We start from the raw sequence: 25,803 nt of genomic DNA, 5'->3' as shown, positions 1-25,803 counted from the left end.
AAGGGATCTTAAGAGCTCAGCGAAGGTAGCATATCGCTGGTCGAATCTCTGCTTCTCTGGCTATAATAATAGGTCACCCAATACATGTCACGAACCCAAAAATAAAAGAAAGAACAGAAAAACTTCTCTAGAAATCCATTTTATCAGTGAGTTTCAAATGGGTAGCCTTAGAACTTACTTTCCCGAACCTCCAGTGGGTGAATTCAAGCCATTTGACATCGAGGAATTCCGAAAACAAGCCCATCAGACTCTGGATTTCATTGCTGATTATTACAAAAATATCGAGAGCTATCAGGTTCTCAGCCAGGTTGATCCGGGTTTTCTCCGTGATCGTCTTCCAGATGCTCCACCTTACAACCCTGAACCCTTTGAAGCTGTGCTGCAAGATGTGCAAAGAGAGATAATCCCTGGTACGACACATTGGCTTAGCCCCAACTTCTTTGCCTACTTCCCCGCAACGATGAGCACAGCTGCGTTTATGGGTGAGATGCTGTGCACTTCGTTCAACTCGGTTGGTTTTACCTGGCAAGCTTCACCTGCCGCAACCGAGCTCGAGATGGTCGTCATGGACTGGCTTGCTGGGATGCTTAAGCTGCCCACATCTTTCATGTTCGCTGGAACTGGTGGTGGTGTCATAGAAGGCACCACCAGTGAAGCAATACTCTGCACTCTCGTCGCTGCCAGAGATCAAGTGCTCGAGCGCATTGGCCAGGAAAACATATGCAAGCTCGTCGTCTACGGCTCAGATCAAACCCACTCCACGTTCGCAAAGGCATGCAAGATCGCAGGAATCTCCCCTGGCAATATACGAGCAATTCCTACGACGATGAAAACCTATTTCTCTCTAGATCCTGTTCTTCTCCGTACGACAATACAAACAGACATGGCAGCAGGATTGTTTCCACTGTACCTCTGTGCTACTGTGGGTACGACCTCGTCTACTGCTGTGGATCCGTTGGAGCCTTTGGCGAAGGTGGCAAAAGAGTTTAATGTGTGGCTACATGTGGATGCAGCTTATGCCGGCAGCGCGTGCATCTGCCCCGAGTTCCGTCATTATCTAGAAGGCATCGAAAGAGCAGACTCGCTGAGCCTGAGCACACATAAATGGCTCCTAACTCACCTGGATTGCTGCTGCTTGTGGGTCAAGTCGCCGAGTTTACTTGTGAATGCCCTCAGTACCACACCGGAGTACCTGAAGAACAAACCCAGCGAGTTGAAATTGGTAGTGGATTACAAGGATTGGCAGGTGGGAACTGGGAAGAAGTTCCGTGCACTTCGGCTGTGGATGGTGTTACGTTGCTATGGCGTGGCACAACTTCAAGCTCACATCCGAACAGACATCCAAATGGCCAAAATGTTTGAAGGGTTCGTAATGGCTGATCCACGGTTTGAGATTGTTGTTCCAAGAAGATTTGCATTGGTGTGTTTTAGATTGAAACCCTACCGTCCTGGAATCGGAGGAAATACAGCTGAGGCCTAGTTGTTGAACAGAAAGCTGCTAGAGCGGATCAACTCCAGCGGAAGGATTTACATGACACATTCGATCATTGGTGAAATATACATGCTTAGGTTTGCCGTGGGAGCCACACTCACGGAGGAGCACCACGTCGTTGCAGCCTGGAAGCTCATTCAGCTGGAAGCTGATGCAGTAATTGGGGAGGAATTAGGGTTGTCGAATCATAAGATGGAATTACACAGTGAAGTGAATCATAATGTGCAAGACCAGAACCCGAACTGCTAGAAACTTGGTTTTTGATTGGTATAGATTTAGGTTTCAATGGTTTCAATTTTTTTTGGGGGAGGGGGGGAAAGGGGGAGGGGGGGTGCAAGTTGGCTTTTTATTTATAGGGGATGGGAATATTGCATATGTTTGTTTTCTTTTGTTTTCTTTTGTAGGTAAATGTTATCAACATTTTCCATCATTGGATTAATATTGGGAGGCACTACTCCGAGTAGTGAACGACTGGATTTAAATGTTGCATAAATCCTTGATGATATATTTATTGCATTTGTACTCGCAAGTGCACAAGGTCGTCTAAGTAATATAAATGTAAGAAGGATATCATTTTCGCGAGGATAGAAAAAAGTTAAAACCATGTACACACCCTTAATTATCTCACTAAACGAATTATCAAGAATTAATTAACTATTGGTTAAATTAACAAAACATGAAGGAAATAATTAAATTGCTAACAAAAACACAAATCAAATTCAATAGATGAAATTACTAAGGATTCGATGTCACCAAACATAATATAGTTTATTGATCTATTCATACAACCAATTTAATCTCCTACTTATCGACGGGATTCCATCTATTAGATATCTCATCTATTACGCATGAGGATCCCAAATACGTTAAACCCCTGTACCAATTACACATAGAGGATAGATCAATTTAATATATCACATTATACGCAAGAAACATACAAACAAAGTCGAACAAATCACTTAACCTATTATGCATTAGATGCAATTCTTATTCTTTAGTCCAACGTCTAGCATGCATTCCTCATTATTACATGAATGAAAACACACCATGGAAAAAATCAATTTAATATATCGTATTAAACAAAAGAAACTCACAAACAAAGACGAACAAACCTCCCCTTATGCAATAGATGTAATTTCTTATTCTTCAATCCAAAGTCTAGCATGCATTCCTCATTATTACATGAATGAAAACACACCATGAAATTCATGAAGTTTGGTCTGGCATTCAAACATTAAGATAAAATTGAACGAAAACAAGAGAGATTATTGAATTATATGAAAAGAGAATAAAACAAAGAACTATTCCATGTAAGGGTCCATCTAACCTTAGTAAAAGAAACTTAGAACATTACAGAAGAAGAAGAAGAAGAAGAAGAAGAAGAAGAAGAAGAAGAAGAAGAAGAAGAAGAAGAAGAAGAATAAATAGTTAAGGGAAACATCACTCTAGGGTTGAAGAAGTAAAGATTTCAACTCTCCAAAATTCGCCCTTTGTAATTCTCCAGAGCAAAAAAAAACAAAAAAGTTTTTTTATGGCTGGAGTATGCTCCCCTCTTACAAAATGATTTCCTAGATTATATGGGATTTGACTCCAACACAATTTGACACAGTTTGAAACAAACTTTGCGTTCCTAATTTGTCTCAACTAAGAAATTCGTTTGTCTAGGTAGTGTATAAATTGCATTGATTTCAAAAGCTCAAATATACAATCTCACCGTTGGATTTGAAGATCAAGAAGTCAAGAAGCTCCGATGAAGTACTTGATTGAAACTAGACATGACACACTCAAAAACGGGATTCTCCCTTTTTCCTTCTCTGAATAGGATTCTTTTTCCTTTTTCCTTTTTTTATTTTTTGTTTTCAACCATCAAACTCCGCTAATTTCTCCAAGCAAATCCTAGATGTTGAAGGAGTCCAAGCACTAAGACGATTCACTATAAGCACAAATAATAAATTTGAATAAAAATTTGTCAGGATAAATACAAATTACCAAAATTATTTAATATGGGAATAATGCATTTGATGCTCATTTGCATGCAATTAGGGTAACATGGTACAAAACGATTGTGAACACATGAAAATGTATACAATTAATTACTCAAAATAGTATGCACAAAATGAACTTATCAAATTACCCCCAACTTTTGAGTTTGCTAGTCCTCGAGCAAACATTAGGATTAGCCAAACCCTCATCTTAATCAATGTTCTATCTTTAGTCAAGTTCAATCATAATTCAAATGAAGGTATAAAATAAACTAATCAATAAATGAGTATACTGATCACAAAATCCAAACTTTTGACCCATGTGTGTGTCTAGACCTTAACCAATCAAGTCTATGCATGTTTGAGATCCTAAATTCAACCTACAACTCCCTAGTTCAAGATTAATTCTCATATGTCCAGCCTCTCATCCCTTTCTCCATTAATAAAGGGCATCCACTTATCCATGGTTAAGAGGATTTGTGAAGTTGGACGTAATGTAGAAAGGGGCTAGATGGATGAAATACGTATATGGAGATGATAAAATTGAAACACCATCGTTTTTTCTCTTTCTTCCGCAAAACATATAACAATTTCAAACATATATTTTTCTTTTAATTCTCAAGGCGATAACACCTCTCCCAAGAAGCCGCTCAAGACATCCTACACCCATAACATGGTTCTCAAATACTTATTGTCCAAGCATTGTGGTGGCATTTGTCCCTAAGCGCCAATCATGCAATGTTAATCTAGTGAGAATCCAAACGGCTCACTCAATGGCATTAACTACGGGGACCTGCAAATGCAAGATAGATCTACTCACAATGATTTTAACCCTTACCATGCTTTTAATAATCCAAGTTACCTTCAGTCTATTCAAGGGATCACAACCTAAGAGAGTCCCCAATAAGAAACTAACAAATACACCATGTACATCTCCATGAAATAATAGATGAGTGAAAAATGGTAGGGTTGGAACTAAATAGAAGATAATATGTTGTTTTCAAAATTTTAGTTCAAGAAGAATGGTCTTTATCATATCCTGAACAAGTAGTACTAAAAGACTTGCTTTTGTTGTTGAGTAATTTACTTGATTACTTTCATGTTACAAGTTTTGTTTATATACAGCAGAGAGAGTTTTAACTCTATTGGAGACTACAGTGGTTACAAGGTAGATGAGATGAAGTATAACTGGTCAAGAGAGGTTTGAGTCAGGTGAAACTCAATAGTTGAGATAAGGTGAAACTCAAGAAGACTGGGTAAGGTTGGATTTAGAGACCCAGTGCTTCACGTTTCATTGAGTTGGTTAATACCCTCTCTCAAACTGATGGAACTATCTGTCACATTGAGTTTGGCCCATAACTTCTTGAACCGTGGTGCAGTTAAGCCTTTGGTGAATAAGTCTGCAATTTGATCATGAGTGGAAACGTACTGCACCTGCAAATCCTTGCGAGTCACACGGTCCCAAATAAAATGATAATCCACTTCAATGTGCTTTGTCCGTGCATGAAAAACAGGATTGGCCGCAAGATTGGTAGCACCTATATTATCACACCAAATGAGTGGTACATTGTAGATGAAGATGCATAAATCCTTAAGAAGTTGGCGAATCCAGGATAATTCGGCAGCAGTGACAACAAGGGCACAATACTCAGACTCTGTACTTGAGGGTGAAACGATAGGTTGTTTCTTTGTTGCCAAAGATATTAGGTTTGGCCCTAAGTAAATACAGTATCCAGTGACAGATCGTCTGTCATCAACATTGCCCGCCCAATTGGCATCAGAATAAGCAGTAATGGGGAAGGACGAGCCCTTGGTGATTAGAAGTCCTTGATTGATAGTCCCTTTAAGATAGCGTAGTATCCGTTTACAGCTTCCCAATGAGGAATGCGTGGAGATTGCATATGTTGGCATACTTGATTAACCAAGTAATATATGGCCGTGTGAGACTCAAATACTGTAGAGCACCAATTGTGCTTCTATAAAGAGTAACATCATCATAGGGATCACCATCATGGGCTTATAACTTGGAACCAGTAGTCGTAGGAGAAGCTATTGGTTTTGCTTCAGTCATTTTTGTTTTTGTTAGTATATCTAAAACATATTTTGATTGAGAGAGATGAAGACTGGTAGAGGTACGTGTTGCATGAACTCCCAAAAAATAATGGATGTTGCCAAGATTCTTCATAGCAAATTCAGTCCCTAAGTTGTGGAGGAGAGATGCTATAGATGCAGATGAGTTACCTGTGAGTATTATATCATCAACATAGAGGAGAAGGTACATCCGAATATTGGCTTGGTTGTAGACAAACAAGGATGAGTCTGCTGTAGATGCATAAAATCCTAGCCCCAAGAGAAATGTGGTGAACCGTTGGAACCAAGCACGTGGTGCTTGTTTGAGACCATAAATTGCCTTGTGTAAGTGGCATACATGATTGGGGTACTGTGAATCAATGAATCCTTGTGGTTGGGTCATAAATACCTCTTCATCTAAGACACCGTGGAGAAAAGCATTTGTAACATCCAATTGATTAATTTGCCAATTGTTACTCACTGCAATTGATAAGATGGTGCGAACAGTGGTTGGTTTGACAACAGGGCTGAAGGTATCATCATAATCAACACCAGCTTGTTGATGAAAACCTTTGCCACTAGGCGTGCCTTGAATCGATCAATGGTGCCATCAGATTTTTGTTTGACACGATATACCCATTTGCACCCTACCACATTATATGTTGGCTTTCGTGGGACAAGAGACCACGTTCCATTACGAAGAAGAGCAGCAAATTCTGTGGACATTTCAAGACGCCAATTTGGGTATTTATTTGCCTTTGAAAAACAACTTGGTGCTGCTGGTACAGATGCATTCAAGGCCATTATAAGAGGATACTTTGAAGCACATAGCACCTTGGCTTTCCTTGTTCCATCCTTTGATCGAGTAATCATGGAGTGGGTATTGGTGGTGGTTGTGGTTGGTTCAGAAGCAATGGTGGATGAGGGAATGGTGTTAGAAGATGGAATGTGGGTAGAACTAGGTGCATTTGTAGAGTTGGGAGGTACTGCATGATTGGTTGTATTTGTGGGTGGGGTAGGAGGTAGGGAGGTTGGTATAGTTGGTGGTGAAGAATTAACAGTAGAGGGACCTACAAAGGGTGAGTGGGGTTGGGGCAAAGGGATGGGAATTGAAGTGGTGCCAAGTTGAACCCGATTAAGCCCAAGTTCTCTAGTAGCCAATGTTAGGGGTTGTTGCTCGGAGCGAAATGGGAATGTCTGCTCACCAAATACAACATGCCGTGAAGTATAAAATTTTCCATTAGTGGGGTTATAGCACCGATAACCATGATGATTTAAGATGTACCCAATAAAATGCATTGTGCACTTCGATAGTCCAATTTATCATTGTGATATGGCCGCAAACATGGATATGATGCACATCCAAACACCCGCTGAAATTGGTAGTAAGGACATCTTGCAAAAAGAATTTCATAAGAAGTACACATTTTTGTAGTGCGAGATGGGAGCCGATTGAATTGGTAAACAGCAGTTTGAAAAGCATCGACCCATAATTCTTTAGGAGCGCCTACATAAGAGAGTAAAGCCAATCCAGTTCTGACTACATGCCGATGTTTGCGCTCAACTTGACCCACCTGTTGAGGAGTATGAGGACAAGAAAGTCGATGTAAAATTCCAGGAGACTGAAGGTAATGATGTAGGGTGATATTTACAAACTCAGTTCCACAATCAGTTTGAATATTCTTTATGTGTGCATTAAATTGCGTTTCAACCATTTTCGCTAAAGTCAAGAAAATTGAAGAAACTTCATTCTTTGAAAATAAAGGAAAGAGCCATGTATATTTAGAAAAATGATCAACAATGTAAATAATCACGATAACCATAGGCAGAAATAACCGGAGCAGGACCCCAAACATCCATAAATATTAAATCAAAAGGTTTCTAACTAACAAAATTTGAACTAGAAAATGGTAATTGCTTGCTCTTGCCACATTGACAAGAAGAACAAATTTTAGTAAGTGAACCCGAAGTGCAAGGAAGTCGGTGATGGCGGAGAACATGACGAAGTATTGGTAGTGCAGGATGGCCTAGACGATGATGCCAAATGTTGGAGGAAACTCGTTCACCAAAGCAGACAACGAGCTTGGAGATAGATTGTGGTTGCTTTGAGTGAGAATTGGGTAAGCGAACATTATAGAGACCATTATGTGTTGGCCCTAGAAGTAGAACCTTCCCTGTGCTCAAATCCTTTACAAGAAAACAAGAAGGATAAAATTCAAAAAAACAGTTGTTATCCTTACTAAATTGAGACACAGATAAAAGATTTTTGGAAATGGTTAGAACATGCAAAATATTATGCAGCTTTAAAGAATTAGGTAAATGATGGGAACTAGTGTATAAAATTTTCAAACCTATGCCATCACCAACCATTACTGTATCGGAACCAGAGTAGTCAAAATGGAGACTTAACTTGGATAAGTCATTGGTGATATGATGAGTAGCGCCAGAATTCGGGTACCATGTCTAAACTTCAGCATTGTAGGCAGCAAGTTGCTTAGAGGGTTAACGACCTTGATATGCAAGGTTCAACCGATTGTAACAATCAACAGCAATATGTCCTGGAGTGTTGCATATCTGGCATACAATTCGACCACTAGGTTGATTAGGTGGTCTACTTCCTTGGGAGTGTAACACCCAGCCCAAATCTGGCCCGAAGACCCGATCTATTTTGGGTGAAGTAGAGTTTGTTTAATGTTGACTTTGAAGTTTGACCGTGATTTCAGTTTGACTATCTTTGAAAATATTAGGAAGATGTCTTTGTGGGCCATCTCAGTAGAAGATATGGTGTTTGACCCAAAACCCATGGATATTGATGATGGTGTTTCCTTATGGAAACCTTATTTGATTTGGTGTTGAACTATTTATTTGTGAAGAAGAACTTGATTGATGGACCTAAAGCTTAGTTGGACCTGGTTTGAAGACTTCCCTCCATACTAGGTAAGTAGTATGATGTGTTGAAAGAAGCCCATCCAAAAATATTGAAGTTAGGCCCATTAAATCCCTATTTTTGAACAAGCTGTCCAGGCAGTGGCATTTTGGTAAATATCTGTTTTGAAGGTTTTCAAAAGCTTCATTTCTTTTAATTTCGTGGTAAACTATTCCCATTATGTTTCTAAACCTCTAGATAGTGTGGGATCGACCTTTGAACTTCCTCTTTGGCAATCAATCAACCATCGGGGTCAGTTTGGTCAGTTTGGTGAAACCCTAGTAACTCTTGAACTCTTTGTGCTATTTAAAAGGGGGAACTCCATGTGTTTCACTCTCAATCTGTTTCTAAGCCTTGGGAGAACGTGGGAAGATCCCTAGAACCTCTCCTTCGAAGCCAAGGAAGATCCTCAAGTATCTGTTCAGGTTTCTTCATCGGTTCCTCTTCTAAAAGGTTGGTATTCAATTCGCCTCTTCTTTAATTCATTCTTTCTTCTCTACTTCTGATTTTCTGATCATGAGAAGGGTATTACACTACTGTAATGACCTCTTCTTTAATTCTTTTAGCCCTAGAGTGAATTCCACAATTCACTCTATGTTCTTGAAAGCCATATGGCGATGATTCTTGAATTTGATTCCACCAAAGCTCTTAATGATACTTTCCCTAATTTTCTACCTATCTTTATGATTGTGGGGAAGGTCTCATATTATTACCATAACCTTCCGTTGTGTCCTCATGATTGAGGGGTTGATCCTTGTTATTCCTTGGACCATTGAAAACCAAAAGGGTGAGATTTTGAAGAGAAATTCTTGGGTAACTCTCATGAGAGGGTAACCAATTGGCAACCCTTCTATTTTCTATTAATTCTTTGGACTCTCCCCAAAACCTTTCTTGATTGTAAATTCTTTGTCCTAAGGGTGAATCTTTATTCTCCCTAGTCTTTTCGTGGGATACACGGATTCTTGTTAGTAATCCCTAATTGTATTATTTGAATTTCTTTCCCTTCACTTTAATTGAGAACCTTATTTTCTCTCATTGGTAGACCCTTTCTAATTCCATTCTTTATTTTGAAATACTAATAAGATGTTCCCTTATCTATCTTGGGTTGTTTTTGTGGGAGTTAATTATGGGTAACTCTCATGGGAGGTAACCAACTCTCATGAGAGGTAACCATATCTGAAACCCTAATGTTCTTTTATCTATTGGAAACTTCCCAACACCTTTTCAGATTGTGCATTCTTTGTTTCTCTTTCCCATGGGTGAATCTTGATTCGTTGTTTCTCTTTCCCTTGGGTGATATTTGTGTTAACCTAAACTTGATCACTATATTTTCTTCATGATCCATGTTTAACCTAATTAGGATTTCTAATTATTCTTTCTTCGTTCTTGTTCTTGTTTGAGATCAGGAAAAAGATGATGCATCCTTGCAACCATCTATTCCATGATCTCATTCTATTCTTTGAGATCTATGATCATCATCATGATCTTAACCCTAGCCAAATAAATTCCTTGAAACCCTAATCCTTTTATGATCTTTCTGGAAACCTCTTGTAACCTTCCATGTGAGGGAAACCTCATGGGTAATGTTTCTATTAACCTAAACTAGATTTCCTATGATTTATTGTTATTTTCTTGATAACAATCATTCCCTCTCTTTCCGTGATCATAACCTTTTCATGAGCCATATGTTATAATGAAACCCTAACCTCTTTGTTACAAACCTATTATGATTGATTTTCGCACTAAGATCTCCCCATGTCTTCATTTGAGTTAGGTTGTACTTGGTCTTCAACCCCATGAGCAAAGCACCCTTGTATAGCAATATACATGGGGGCAGTTGCTAGTGGCGGTCGATTGAACCAAGCGACCGCTTGGAGCGATCGCCCGGTCTGTTTTCGGGGTTTTGCCCTATTTTGCCCCCTGTTCGTTATAAATAGCATCCCTCGCCCTATTAACGCATTATTATGTTTGGGATTGCTATTTTGGGCGATTAGGCGGCTGTGGAAACATACGGGATTCAGGTCTGAAGTGTTGTTAATGATATGAAACATTTTCTCTTCTATTCTTGGTGATTCTGATTAAGGTAATGAATCTCCATCTGCAATTCTCTTCTTTTTAACCTCTAATTGATATGAACCCATCTCCTTTTTGTTAGTGGTTATCCATTTGATTTGTTGTACTCCCTTTCCAATGTTCTTGATGAGATCCTGTCCAGAAACGAATCCCCGCATTTGTTAATGGATGGATCTAGTCAAGGGGAGAGTTTCTGGGTAATCCATTTGTGATAATTGTTAGGTTTCTTTTCACCTAGTGTCTCTTGGAGTGTTAGATTCGAGACTTTGGCCATGATCACTCGAAATCCGGATTGAAAATGGATGATCAGAAGCCTGAGTTTCGGATTTGAAACTCTCTATTTTTGGGGCGGTCACTAGTGGCGGTCACTCAACTTAAGCGACCGGCTCAAGCGACCGGCCGGTTTCCAGTATCTGTGTAAGTTTGATTTTGGATTTGTTTTGACTCTTGACTCTTATATATTCTTGTAACCCTATGCCTAGGTGTTCTCTGTTTCAAATAAAAGTCTTATAATAGTTTCTGGAATTCAAGTTAGAAGGATTTTACATAATTGCAGGTAAGGACATGCATTCTTATTTATATGCAATTACATATACATGATGATTCTATTGTTCTATTTACTATTCTTTGATCATGTAACTTGCTGTAATTGTATAAAGCATGTGAATCTTATTATACACTTGCTGTTTGTGGTATTCCTTGATGTACTTCATCTTTCATGATATTGCACACCTGTTCATGGTATGATAAAGAGTGATTGTAGTGTGATTGTGATGGAAGGGGTATTCCTTTGGGATATCTTAGCTTGGGATATCGAAGGCCGTGGGAATGGGACACATGCCTACTGATGTCTCCAGCACTATCATGATTACTGGATGACATATTTAGGAGAGTCTAGAATTGCATGGCTAGGTACCCCACATGCTATTACCCTTTCGGCAGGGGAATTGAAGCCGGGTGACCCGTGACAATGGTGACGTGACTATGTTTCATCCAACAGCGGTAACCAGTTCGTGCGGAGACTCAGTGGTCCACTATTGGTCATGTAATGGTAGGGTTGCATATGTTAGGGTTGGGCTCATGGACGTCCAAGGAACGGACTGGGTGTCATGAGGAGTCATGAGAGCATCCGCCCCAATAATATGTGGATGACCATAGGGTTAAGGAGTGGAGTCCAACAGAGGTAGCCAGTCCGTGAGGATTCTTACTCCTAGGTTGCGAAGGATACTGAACCGAGTTGGTCGGTGCCATAGGGGAAGTATCTGGACTCCATATAGTATGTTACCATTATGACCTTGCATTGGATTAGAAACCTTGACATGCACCAGTACTCATTGTAAATGGTTGTGGTGAGAGAGTGTTGACTTAACCCCTTGCCATGGTTTGAGAGCCAGTGTGGACTTACCCCTTTGCCCAGGATCCCTACAGAGGTAACCAGTCCTTGCCGGATCAGAGTGATGAGACTTACCCAGAGGAGGGCTGGTGTATATCTTAAAGCATGTCAGCTACTAGAGACTTGCATAGTTAGATCTTAGTAGCATTCATATTTCTGCATACCATCCATATCATTTCATCTGTGCATTCGTGGATTGTATTGATATATATATGAGAATTGCTTGTTCCTTACTGAGTTCGTTGGAACTCATTCCTTTCATTGTATGTATTATATAAATTGTACAGATGGTTCCACAACGTCGGAAGTTGGAGATGATTCGTATGAAAGAGCCTTCTCGTTTGAAGCTGATGTGGCACAGACAGTGATACATGAACTTGCAGAGCATGAAGCCTCCTGAAGATGAAGATTATTTAGTTATTCTTTTTGCTTCCGCTGAACTCGATATTACATTTGATTCTTAATTCTTTCCTTTGATTATTTCTTGGATATTTATCGGAGTATTTGAACTCCTGTAACCTTTTTATTAATTATTGCACTATTCTTGCTCTTGATTATCTGTATTTGTATTTATTATTATTGATAGACTAAAACCATAGATCCTGTGCCGGTTCGCACCCACGGGTTGTCTGGCGGTTAACCGGGCCCGGCGGGCGGGGTGTGACAAGGAGTGTGTGCGCCCTTGCCACGGTTATGACCACGATTGAATGAAGGTGCAGCCTGCATCTCATTGGGGTGACTGTTTGAATGATAAGAGTGCTGACCTTGAGGATGCTGCGAGACCAGTTGGTTAGTAAGAAGAGCTATAGTTGAGGGCTCAGAGATTGGATGAAACTGGGCCTGATGTAACTCATGGCTAATGAGAAGATTGAGAAGTTCATCTGAAGATACAGGATCTGTTCGAGTCATGATGGCAGTAACGAAGGATTCAAAACCAACACCAAGTCCGCCAAGAACATATAAAACAAGGTCACTGTCAGGAATAGCGTGGGAGGCAGCAGAAAGAGAGTCTGTGATGCTCTTCATACGGCTGAAATAATCTGCTATAGAAAGAGATCCTTTCTTGAGTGTTTGTAACTGATAGCACAATTGCATAATTTGAGTGCGTGATTGAGATGAAAATAATCACTCAAGGGCATTCCAAACAGTAGCAGATGTCTTAAGGCCAACAACTTGTGCTACCATAGGTTCCGTCAATGTTGCATTGATCCAGCTGAGAAGAAGTTGATCACCAAGAGCCCATTCATCATAAGCTGAGTTTCTTGTTTGGACAGCAGGATCAGAAGAAAGAGGAATCGTCTTTGCTGGGTAGGCAATCGATCAGTCCAGATATCCATACATCTTTGTGGCACGAAGTATAGGTTAAAATTGGGAACGCCACAAGATAGTTTTGGCGATCAAGTTTGATGGAAACCAAATTGGTGATGTTGGATAGAGGATTTAAGGGAAACTGAAGAGTTGCAGTAGATTGGCAGCCATGGAGAATAGCGGAAGTGGAAGAAGTCAACTAACAACTTGGGAATCACTTCTCACTTCTAACTCCCAGACTCTGAGCACTCGGGCTACCCTTAAGCCTGCTATGACAGCCTCATATTCGGCTTCATTATTTGAGGCTGGGAAATTGAATCTTAATGCATAGCTGACTGTGAAATCCTCGGGACTTTTAAGAGTCAGTCCCGCTCCCGAGCCAGAGGTACTACTTAAGCCATCTACATGTAAAATCCACAGGTCTGATGTCTCAGCTGCTGCCCCTTGGTCTTTATTTTGTGGTAAGCTATTTTCCACAATGAAGTCAGCTAGAACCTGAGCTTTTATGGCCGTTCTAGGTTTGAACTTGATCTGGTACTCACTTAGCTCCACTGCCCACCTGACCATTCTTCTTGCTACATCGGGTCTTTGAAGGATTTTCTTGAGTGGAAAATGGGTTGGGACAGTGATTGGGTGAGCTTGAAAATAAGGCCTTAGCTTCCGCGAGGCCACCAAAAGTGTCAAAGCTTGCTTATCAATATCCGGGTATCTTGTTTCTACATCAATAAGCACGTGACTCACATAGTAGATCCGGTTTTGAGTTGTTTCTCCTTTTACCAATACAGCACCTACTGTAGTTGGTGAAATGGCAAGGTAGACAATTAGATTCTCCTCAGTCATTGGTTGTGCTAAGACGGGCGTTGTTCCGAGAGACATTTTTAATTGTTCGAATGCCTTTTGACATTCTTCCATCCACGTGATTTCTCCCAAGCTTGGTGTGGCCTTCAATGCTTTGAAAAAAGAGTTGCATTTTTCTCCCGCTCAGGATATGAACCGATTTAGTGCTGCCACCCTTCCCGTTAAGCATTGAATTTCTTTTACTGTTCTGGGAGGTTGCATTTCAATCAAGGGTTGAATCTTCTCGGGATTGGCCTCAACTCCTCTTTGAGAAACCATGAAGCCGAGGAATTTCCTAGAGGAAACTTCTAAGGCACATTTCTCAGGATTTAGGCGCATCTGATAAGTTCTCAAGACATCAAATGTTTCTTCTAGGTCTGCCAAGTGCTGGGCCCGAGCTAGACTTTTTACAAGCATGTCATCAACGTATACCTCCATGTTCCTCCCGATCTGATCTTGGAATATTTTGTTGACGGCTCTTTGGTATGTGGCACCTGCATTCTTCAAACCGAATGGCATTGTGAAATCTAGCCCAAACCTAGCTAGGACACCCTATCTGTTTTGGGTGAAGAAAGGTTTGTTTAATGTTTGACCTTGAAGTTGGACCTTGATAACAGTGTTGATATCCTTGAAAGTATTAGGAAGTCATGTCAGACCTTTCCCTTAGGGTTGATCCAATGTTCTGAAGTGAAGAAAGTGGTCTCTGTGGGCCCTCTCAGTGGAAGATATGGTATTTGACCTAAAAGCCATGGAGTTTGATGATGGTGCTCCATACTTGGAAGCATTATCAGTGTTTGATAAGAAATTGTACCTTGATGATTAAGAGCTTAGTTGATGGACCTAAAACCCATTTGGACAAGGTTTGATGGTGCCCCTATGTGCTAGGAAGGTTGCTTGATGAGTTAGGAGAAGCCCATGTGAATTTGATGAAGTTTGGGCCTTGATATCCCTAATTTGGGCCTTGCTGACATGCTTGGTCGATTGGGTGGTAGACTGAGCCAGTCGACCAACCAATCGACCAATAGGGTGTCAGAATCCGAGAAAATCTTCTGTTTAGGGTTTTTAGTGTTCTATTTAAGTAGACTTCGTGTCCCTTAGCCCCTTTTGTTTCTAAAACCTATTGTGAACGCGGGAAGCCTCTCTCAAAGCCTCTCCTTGGTGATTTTGAAGAACTCTTGCAAGATCTAAAGTTTCTCCTCTCTTGTTCGTCTCCAAGGTTGGTATTCTACCTCTTTCTTCTCTAATCAGTATTAGACATTCTTATTCTTAGTCTTCATTGCTGATATACTGTATTCAATGTCTTTGAATGAATCTCCATTCATTCCATTGACACTATGATCTTCATGCTTGAATTCTTAGCCATGATCAAGTGATATCTTCATGATCATTCCTTTAATCTGATTTCTCAATCATATTAGATCTGAATTCATGTCAGTATTCATCTTTAATCTGTTGCTAATGATCCTCTTGAGTGAATCCTTAATCCTCCTTTGCAGTCATGGTTGCTTTCATTGAAAACCATGTTTTTTTTTTATCAAAATAGAAAGTCATGTTTCTAAATTAGAAAGTCCTTGATTTTGATCATGAATGGTGTCTAATCCAAGCTAGATAGTCTTAGTATGTTTATGTGGAGTTCCCCTTCGAATTTCGGATCAATCGGACTTCAAACGAAGGAGTTATGATCGATTTAGTGTTTGCTGTCGCGTACTGTTTCAGGTGGTCGATTGGACCAAGCTACCACCCAATCGACCAAGGTAGTCAGCAACTCCAATTTTGCTCTGTTTCGACTCCTATCACTTGGATTTACTTCCTATGACCTATACATGTTTTGTCAAGCTTGTTTAGGTGGTTTTGGATCTGTTCTCTGATCTCTTATTTGAAGACTATAAGTTCGGATTTCGAGGTGAGTATTCCAACTCACAATATGCCTATTTACATGTCTTATTGTATTATGACATGAATGCATGACCTAGTTACTGATGTTTTATTTTCTTTACATCATGATACTTCTGTAACTACAATAGCGTATTCATATTGTTATTTACATATTGATGATATAGTATTGTGAATATGATTTGTATGGATCATGATGTGATGTGAATGCGTAGGTTGTGGTTGTGGAATGGGAAATGCCCTATTGGCGTTTCTGTCTTTGGACATCAATGGAAGTGGTATAGGACGCTTTCCTATGGTGCCCCTTGACTCTTTCCCTAACTACTGGTTGACATACCTAGGATTGGTTTAGTAGTGTTTGGCTAGGAAACCCTATTATATCAAACCCGATTTGGAAGGGTATTGAGACCGAACGACCTGTGGTAGCAATGGGGATTCATGGGCGCTCAAGACCGGTAACCAACCCGTGAGGGGACATGAATCACATTGTGGGGGTCATTTATTGGTAGGGTTGCAAATAGTAGACTTGGGCTCATGGGCGTTCAAGACCGGTAACCAATCCGTGAGAGGACATGAGAGCTTCCTGTCTATTATTTGTGGATGACCAATAGGGTTGATGAGTCTGTAGTCCGAGAATATGCTAACTCTAGTGGAAAGGATACCGGAAAGGATCGCCCGAGGTGAGGAATGGACGTATCTGGACCTGAGTTGATATAACTAAGTAGAAGACTTGCATTTGGCTAAGCTTTACCCTGACATGCACCAATACTTAGACCAATGGTGATGTGAGAGAGCAGTGACCTAAACCCCAGCCATGGAATGTCCCGAGGATGCCGGACCCACTACCAACCGATGATGTGTGATTTGAGACTTTCCCAAAGAAGTATGGTGCTATGATTTAAAGCATGTCTGCCAATAGAGACTAGCATACATATATAAAGTTAGAAGCATATTTGCATTTATTGTTTCATATCATTGCATAAATGTTTGTGTTGGTTATACTCCAAATATATCAATTCAATTAATTGACGGGGGAAAGACTCCTTACCTGGATTCACTTTCCCTTTTATGAAGTATTCGCAGCAGAAGTAAATCTGAATCCACGTTCTCGTTCCACCACCAAATCTCTACCGGGATGATTCCACAATCACAAGGAAAGCGAAGTATTTCCACAACCCAAATGCCGTGTGGAAAAATGATGGAAGAATGATCTAAGGCAAAAGAAGAAAACCTCCACTAGGTTTCTCCTTCCTGCGTTTCTTGGAGAGAGGGAGAGAGAGAGAGATATGGGAGCCGCCGTATCTCTGGCAGAATTCACGTACTAATGAATCACTCTTACTCAAGTGATGCAGTGGTTACAAATATATAGCCTATATTCTGTAACCGCCCTAATTGTAGGTTTCCAGATTTGCCCATGGGCATGTATAAGTTCCAACAGCTCCCACTTGCACAAGGTCAAGTGTTAATCACTCAATGTGTCCCAGACACACATGTATATCCTAGATATACACATTCAATCTCTTTGCTATGTATCCCAGATACATAGACCTCTTGTGTCCTAGACACACATGTATATCCCATATATATATATATATATATATATATATATATTGATCTCTTCAATATGTATCCCAGATACATAGTGTCACATCCACCCAGCCGGTACCCTACCTAGCATACCCGAATGTGTGATCCATAGCACCGAAGATCAAGTATCGAGGTAATCAACCTCCCACATAGACAATAACATAATCATGAACATAAATAATCAATATACAAAGTATAAACAAAAGATCCAAATAAGGGAAGAATAAATCATATATCATCAGAGTACGAAAGACAATCAAAATGTCTAAATCATAAGTAAAGTGAGGCGGAAATCTCACTCTACTAATCATCGGAAAAGTAGTTCTAAAAAGAAAAGGAAAGGGAAAAGGAATCAAAACTAATCCCAGTAGCAGGTACAATAAGTAACTAAATTGTTCTCAATCTTATAGACAACATCTCTATAAGTATAAATCTCAAAAACGGCGCAAGGGCACTTCCACTCTATGGTCGGACTAAGCATCGTACGCAGCATAACCACCGGCGGAATCTTCAATGTAATTGTTGTAACCGCAATCACCTTCCTGGAGATATGTCTCTTCTCCTTGCGCTTCTTCATACGAGCGGTCATCATACTCAGAACCTATAGAGAAATCTAACAATACATAGAACAAAAGGAATGAGTTTCAAAAGAACCCAGTAAGGCAGTTAATCCATAATAACATAAATAGCAGGATTTCGAAGTAGAGTAAGATGCTATATGATATGAAACACATGATGCAATATGATTCTAACTCTATGTATGCTGGTCTCTATTGGCAGACATGCTTTAAGTCATAGCACCGTACTTCTTTAGGAAGGTCTCAATCACTCATCATCAGTTGGTAATGGGTCTAGCATCCCTCGGGACATTCCATGGCTGAGGTTTAGGTCACCGCTCTCTCATATCACCATTGGTCTAAGTACTGGCGCATGTTAGGGTCAAAGTCTAGCCAAATCCAAGTTTCCTACTTAGTTACATCAAGTCAGATCCAGATATGTCCATTCCTCACCCTTGGCGATCCTTTCTAGTATCCTTCACACTAGAGTCCTCATAGTCCCTGACTACGGACTCATCAACCCTATTGGTTATCCACATATGGTAAACGGGAAGCTCTCACGTCCCCTCACGGGTTGGTTACCGGTCTTGAGCGCCCGTGAGCCCAAGTCTATCCATATGCAACCCTACCAATAAATGGCCCCCACAATGTGATTCCTGTCCTCTCACGGGTTGGTTACCGGTCTTGAGCGCCCATGAATCCCCATTGCTACCATGGGTCGTTCGGTCTCAATACCCCTCCGATTAGGGTCTGAAATAACAGGACATCCTAGCCAAACACTACTAGACAACCCTAAATATGTCATCCAACAGTTTGGGAAGGTGTCCAAAAGGCATTTCCGGAAACATCCCATAATATTCCCGTAGTTGTCCAAGGACAAAAGTGTCAAAAGGACACCTCCCCTTTCCAAACCATACTTAATCATTGATAGACATAAATCCATCATATCACATATATGGTAACTTCTTATATGGAAAGAAATCAATAACAACATCCAACTTGTATATAATTGGTAAGTAAATCATACATGAATTAAATAGCATAAACAAGTAATGCTACTATAATCAAGGTAGTTGCATCAGTAGTATATCAGTGTAAGAATCTATTTAAGGAAATAAATCAAAGAGATTCAAATATAGAAACTAGATCATGCAATCTATGTAATTAAGGAAATAACCATCCTTACCTTATATAACTCGTAAAAGATCTTGGGGATCAAGTATCTTGTCTAAACTTGAAAAGAAAGTCCTAAACAAGTATATATAACGTATTAGGAAAGATACCTAGAAGGAAAGAGATCAAATCATCCAAAACAGACCAAATATGAGGTTGCTGTCCTCAATGGTTGATTGATTGGTCTATTGCCTCAGTCGACCAAGTAGTCGACCAAGCAAGACAGTGACTTACTGTCACATCCCCCCATGTCACATCCTCCCAGCCGGTACCCTAACTGGCATACCCGAGAGTGTGATCCACAGCCCCGAAGATCAAGTATCGAGGAAATCGTCCTCCCACATATACAATAACATAATCATAAACAGGAAATAAATCAAGTTTTAATATTATAAACAAGGTTCAAAACAAATAATGAACAATTAGTATAATCAGAGTGCGGAAAGATACCAGATATCCAATGATATCAAAAAGGAGTAAAGTGAGGTGAAAACTCACTTCACCAAAAATAGCGGAACATAGGATGAAAATCAAAAGGAATTACAACTGAAACAAATGTACTAAGAAATAAACTAAATCAAGCATCTTCAAGTTTATAGATAACGTCTTCATAAGTATGGACTTCATCAATCCAATGAATCCGTTCTAACTCTATGCAGTTCTCAAAAGTAGTGCTCAGCTTGATCCGCCAGGGAATCATCAAAGTAATCTTGATCGTTGCCAGCACTTTGTGTGTAATACGCTTCATCAACTTGTGCTTCACTGTACTGCTCGTCATGATAATCTATATCTGCAGTATAATCTAACAAAAAGAAATATACAAAAGGAATGAGTTTCGAAGAAACTCAGTAAGGTAGTTAATCCATAACATCATAGATAACATGTGGCAAAACATAACATGATGCAATGCAGTATGAAACAAGTAATGTATGTATGCATCTAAACTCTATGTATGCTGGTCTCTATGGCAGACATGCTTTAAGTCATAGCACCGTACTTCTTTGGGTAGGTCACGCATACGGCTCCTGTTGGTAGTGGGTTCGGCATCCCTCTTGGACAAACCATGGTAGGGGTTTAAGTCAACACACTCTCTCACAACCATTTGGCATAAGTACCGGTGCATGTCAAGGAAAAGCCTAGCCCAATGCAAGTCATCTACTTAGTTACATCAAGTCAGTTCCAGATACTTCCATTCCTCCCCTCTTGGGATCCTTTCCAGTAACCTTCACACTAGAGTCATGGATATTACTCACCAGACTCATCAACCCTATTGGTTATCCACATATGGTAAACGGGAAGCTCTCATGTCCTATCACGGATATAACTCACCGGTCTCGATCGCCCATGAGCCCAAGTCCAGCCATATGCAACCCTCCAATAAATGGCCCCCACAATGTGATTCCCGTCCTCTCACAGATATAACTCACCGGTCTTGAGTGCCCGTGAATCCCCATTGCTACCACAGGTCATTCGGTCTCAATACCCTTCAGAATCGGGTCTGATATAACAGGGGTGTATCCTAGCCAAACACTACTAGACATCCCTAGGTATGACAACCATTGATTCGGGAAAGCGTCGATGGGCAACCCCGAAACATCCCATACTATTTCCGATGATGTCCAAGGACAGAAGTGTCAAAAGGACACCTCCCAATCCCAAACAAAACTTAATCAAACACATTCTCAGATCAGTCATGACATACACAACCAGTAGTTCATCATATAAAAGAGAATGTAAAAGCAACATCAGATTGAGCAGTAATAAGTAATTCATATAACATAAATAATGAAAAAGATGATATAAACAAGTGCTACTGTTCCCACAGTAGGAGATCAGAATTAAAATACAACAACAGTAGGTAATCTCATAGTTTCATAAAGTAGAAACCAGAGAACAAGCAATCTATGTAGTTAAGGAATTAACTGTCCTTACCTTCTAACTCGAATAGAAACTTAAAGAATCAAGTATGATCTTGACAAAACCTGAGAAGACAGTCCTAAACAAGTGCACACAACATGTTAGGAAAGATGCATAAAGGAAAAGATCATAAATCAATCGAAACAGACCAAGATTGAGGTTGCTGTACTCATTGGTCGATTGATTGGTCTGCTGGACCAGTCGACCAATGAGTCGACCAATGCAGACAGTGGCCTGCAAGAATCCGAATTTTGAGAATCTAGAACCGAATTCGATGGTTCAAAAGGATACAAATCAGAGGGGAATTATCATGGTAGTATTCTAGGGTATAGAGAATATCAAATCATAAATCAAAACAAGTTCTCAAGTTACAACCTAGAAATCATGAGGTTAACCTAATTAGGTTGAACATAGGATTGGAGGGAAAAATAGAAAAATTAAAGATAATGAACTAGGATATGAAAGAATTCAGGTCTAGTAAAGAAAACATAATAATTGGGTTAACATGATCAACAAGGGGGGTTCCTGGGTTTGATCCAAGAAAATTAGGGTTTCACCCTTTTGGCTCCCTGGACAAATAATTGTGAGATCTGAATGAACAAAGACAAATCAAAACAGGAAAATATAGATGATTAAGTTTTAGGTTAACATAATGTCACCCAAAAAGGATTTCCCTTTCACAAGGTAGGTTACCAAAAGTTCTCCAGACAATCACATAGGTTAGGGTTTCAAAGGATTAGGGTTAGGTTTTCAAGAATTCAACAAGGCGGTTTTAAGATCATGATGATGGTCATGAGTCTTAAAGAATATGGTGAGATCAGAGAATTGATGATTACAAGAATGCTTCATCATCTTTCTGATCTCAATGAAGAATAGAATAAAAGAAAGAAATCAGAGATAGAAGAGAGAGTGAGTGAAATCATACCTTTGCCGTAGGAAGATGAAGAATTCTTCAAGTCTTTGCAAGAAATCACCAAAGAATACAAGGGAATGGGTTAGATTAGGGTTTTAACTCGTTCCAGAGGCTTAGGAGGCAGAGGAGGCGGAGTAATCCCGAGATTAGACTTAAATAGAAGAGACAGGATTCAAATTTCAAAAACAGAATCAATTGGTCGATTGATTGGTCGATTGGTCCAATCGACCAATCAAGACAACAACTTCAAAACAGGGAATTGAAGGCTCAGATCAAGTCCAAACATCAAGGGGTTTTTCACACACCTAGAGTGACATACCTAGGAGTTTGAGATGCCTTTGAATCAATACAGAGACCACTCCAAGACCATCAACTAATCCAATCTTCATCCGGGTGCAGTTTCCACCATTGGGACACTAGCATCAACACTCATGGATTCCAATCCAGCCATCAAGTCTTCAACAGAAATGGCCCAAAGATGACTTCTTGCCTTACTTCAGGTCACTGGACCTACAAATAACAAGGTTTCCAGATTAGGGTCAGGGCTGGGTTTCACACCCCAACTGGTACCCTAACTGGCATACCCGGGAGTGTGATCCACACCCCCGAAGATCAAGTATCGAGGAAATCATCCTCCCACATATACAATAACATAATCATAAACATGAAATAATCAAGGTTTAAATATTATAAACAAGATTCAAATCAAGAAATGAATAAACAATATAATCAAAGTGCGGAAAATGATACCAGATATCCGAAGATATCAAAAGAAGTAGAGAGAGGCGGAAACTCCCTCCACAAATACAGCGAAACGTAGTATAAGTCTAAAAGGAATAGCAACTGAAACAAAAGAAAATAAGAAAGATAACTAAACTTAAGAGTCTTCTATCCTATAGATGACATCTTCAAAATTGTGGACTTCATCAATCCAACAGACATGTTCCAATTCTACGTTGCCTTTAATCGTAGTACGAAATGTGATCGCCTGAGGGATCATCAGAGTAATCTTGATTGTCGCCAACACCTTGCGTGTAGTACGCTTCATCGGCTTGCGCTTCATTGTACTGTTCTTCATAGTAGTCAGTACTTGTAGAATAGTCTAACAAGAGATTGTACAAAAAAGGAATGAGTTTCGAAGAAACTCAGTAAGGTAGTTAATCAATAACAGCATAAATAACATGTGGCAAAACATAAAAAAATGCAATGCAATATGAAACAGATAATGTATGTATGCATCTAAACTCTATGTATGCTGATCTCTATTGGCAGACATGCTTTAAGTCATAGCACCGTACTTCTTTGGGTAGGTCAGTCACTCGGCTCTTGTTGGTAGTGGGTCCGGCATCCCTCGGGACAATCCATGGCTGGGGGTTAAGTCACCTCTCTCTTCTCTCTCACATCACCATTTGGTATAAGTACTAGCGCATGTCAGGGTAAAGCCTAGCCCAATGCAAGTCATCTACTTAGTTACATTAACTCCGGTCCAGATACTTCCATTCCTCGCCCCGGGCGATCCTTTTCAGTATCCTTTCCACTAGAGTCCTAATAGTCCCGGACTACGGACTCATCAACCCTATTGGTTATCCACATATGGTAAACGGGAAGCTCTCATGTCCTCTCATGGGTTGGTTACCGGTCTTAAGCGCCCATGAGCCCAAGTCTAGCCATATGCAACCCTCCAATAAATGGCCCACAATATGATTCCCGTCCTCTCACGGGTTGGTTACCGGTCTTAAGCGCCCGTGAATCACACTGCTACCACGGGTCGTTCGGTCTCAATACCCTTCCGATTTGGGTCTGATATAACAGGGACATCCTAGCCAAACACTGCTAGACAGCCCTAGGTATGACAACCAATGATTCGGGAAAGCGTTGATGGGCAACCCCGGAAACATCCCATACTATTTCCGATAATGTCCAAGGACAGAAGTGTCAAAAGGACACCTCTCAATCCCAAACCATACCTAGTCAAACACATTCTCAGATCAGTCATGTCATACACAACCAACAATTCATCATATAAAAGAGAATGTAAAAGCATAGGCTAATCGTTAAACAATATAGTAAGCAATTCATATAAGCTTAAATAATAAAAAGAAAACATAAGTGAAGTGCTATTGTAGTTACATTAGTACATCAGAAGTATAAAATATAAGAACAGTAAACAAACTCATAGTTTCATAAGGTAGAAACCAGAGAGTATGCGATCTATGTAATTAAAAAATAACTGTCCTTACCTTATAACTCGCAAAGAAATCTTAGGGAATCAAGTAAGATCTTGACAAAACCTGAGAAGAAAGTCCTAAACAAGTGTATACAAAATATTAGGAAAGATATCAAAACAATCAAAACAGACAAAAAATGAGGTTGTTGTACTCATTGGTCGATTGGATTGGTCTACTGCCCAAGTCGACCAATGATTCGACCAACCGAGACAGTAGCCTTCAAGAATCCGCATTTTGGGAAAATAGAACCAAATTTGGTGGTTCAAAAGGGTACAAAATCATGGGAAAACTACAATGGCAGCATACTAGTATATAGAGGACATCAAAACACTAATCGAATCAAGCTTTCAAGTTACAAATTAGGAACCAAAAAGTTACCCTAATTAGGTTAATCATGGATCATGAAGAAAGTAATGGTATGATCAAGGATAAAGAACTAGAGGATGATAGGTTACAAATCTTCTAAAGAAAACACATTGATTGGATATTAACATGATCAAAATATGGGTTCTTGATTTGACCCAAGAAACTAGGGTTTCAACCTTTATGACTCTCATGAAAAGGTTGTGATCATAGGATGAAAGGGAATAATTTGTTTGGCCAATTATAACAAGAAAATCATAGAAAGATCAAATTAAGATTAACATAAATATTACCCATGAGGTTCCCTCGCATGGGAGGTTACCAAAGGTTTCCAGAAAGATCATACAAGGGTTAGGATTTCAAGAATTAATTCGGCTAGGGTTGAGATCATGACGATGATCATAGATCTCAAAGAATAGAATGAGATCATGGAATAGATGGTTGCAAGAATGCAGCATCTCCTTCTTGATCTCAATCAAGAATAATATTAAAGAAAAGAAATTCAGAGATGTAAATGAAAAAGAGAGCGTAGACATACCTTTGTTGCAGGAGGAAGGAAATTACTTGAGTTCTTGCGAGATATCAACCAAGGATGCAAGGAAATTGATTAGAATGGAGTTCTAACTCGTTCCAGAGGCTTAGGAGGCAGATGAGGTGGAGTAATCCCGAGATTAGACTTAAATAGAGTAGGCACGACCTAATTAGCAAAAACAGAACCAATTGGTCGATTGATTGGTCGACTGGTCCAGTCGACCAATGAGTCGACCAATCAGGACAGCAAGTTCAAACAGTGGATTTGAAGGCTCAGATCAAGTCCAAACATAACGGGGTTTTGTACACACCTAAAGTGACTTACCTAGTAGGTAGAAATGCCTTCGAACCAATACAGAGAGCACTCCAAGTCCATCAACTAATCCGATCTTCAACAGGATGCAGTTTCCATAAATGGAACATTGACATCCACACTTATGGATTTCAATCCAGCCACCAAGTCTTCTACTGAAATGGCCCAAAGCTGACTTCTTGCCTTACTTCGGGTTGTCGGACCTACAAATAAAAGGGGTTTCCGGGTCAAGGTGTGAAACCCAGCC

The 25,803-nt window shown here is 40.0% G+C and overlaps 1 protein-coding gene across 1 annotated transcript; it reads left to right on the top strand.

The window, feature by feature from the left end:
* The first annotated feature begins 157 nt into the window (after positions 1 to 157).
* LOC149028896 (tryptophan decarboxylase TDC2-like) lies at positions 158 to 1,741 on the top strand. Its single transcript, XM_089169318.1, is given in 1 exon segment — positions 158 to 1,741. A coding segment is annotated over 1 exon segment (1,584 nt).
* The last annotated feature ends 24,062 nt before the right edge of the window (positions 1,742 to 25,803 follow it).

This window comes from Hakea prostrata, chromosome 1 (genome assembly GCF_041222555.1).
Source record: "Hakea prostrata isolate BN-2017 chromosome 1, UWA_Hpros_2, whole genome shotgun sequence".
NCBI lineage: Eukaryota > Viridiplantae > Streptophyta > Magnoliopsida > Proteales > Proteaceae > Hakea > Hakea prostrata.
The sequence above is the reverse complement of the archived record's forward strand: the minus strand, read 5'-3'. Positions and strand labels throughout refer to the sequence as shown.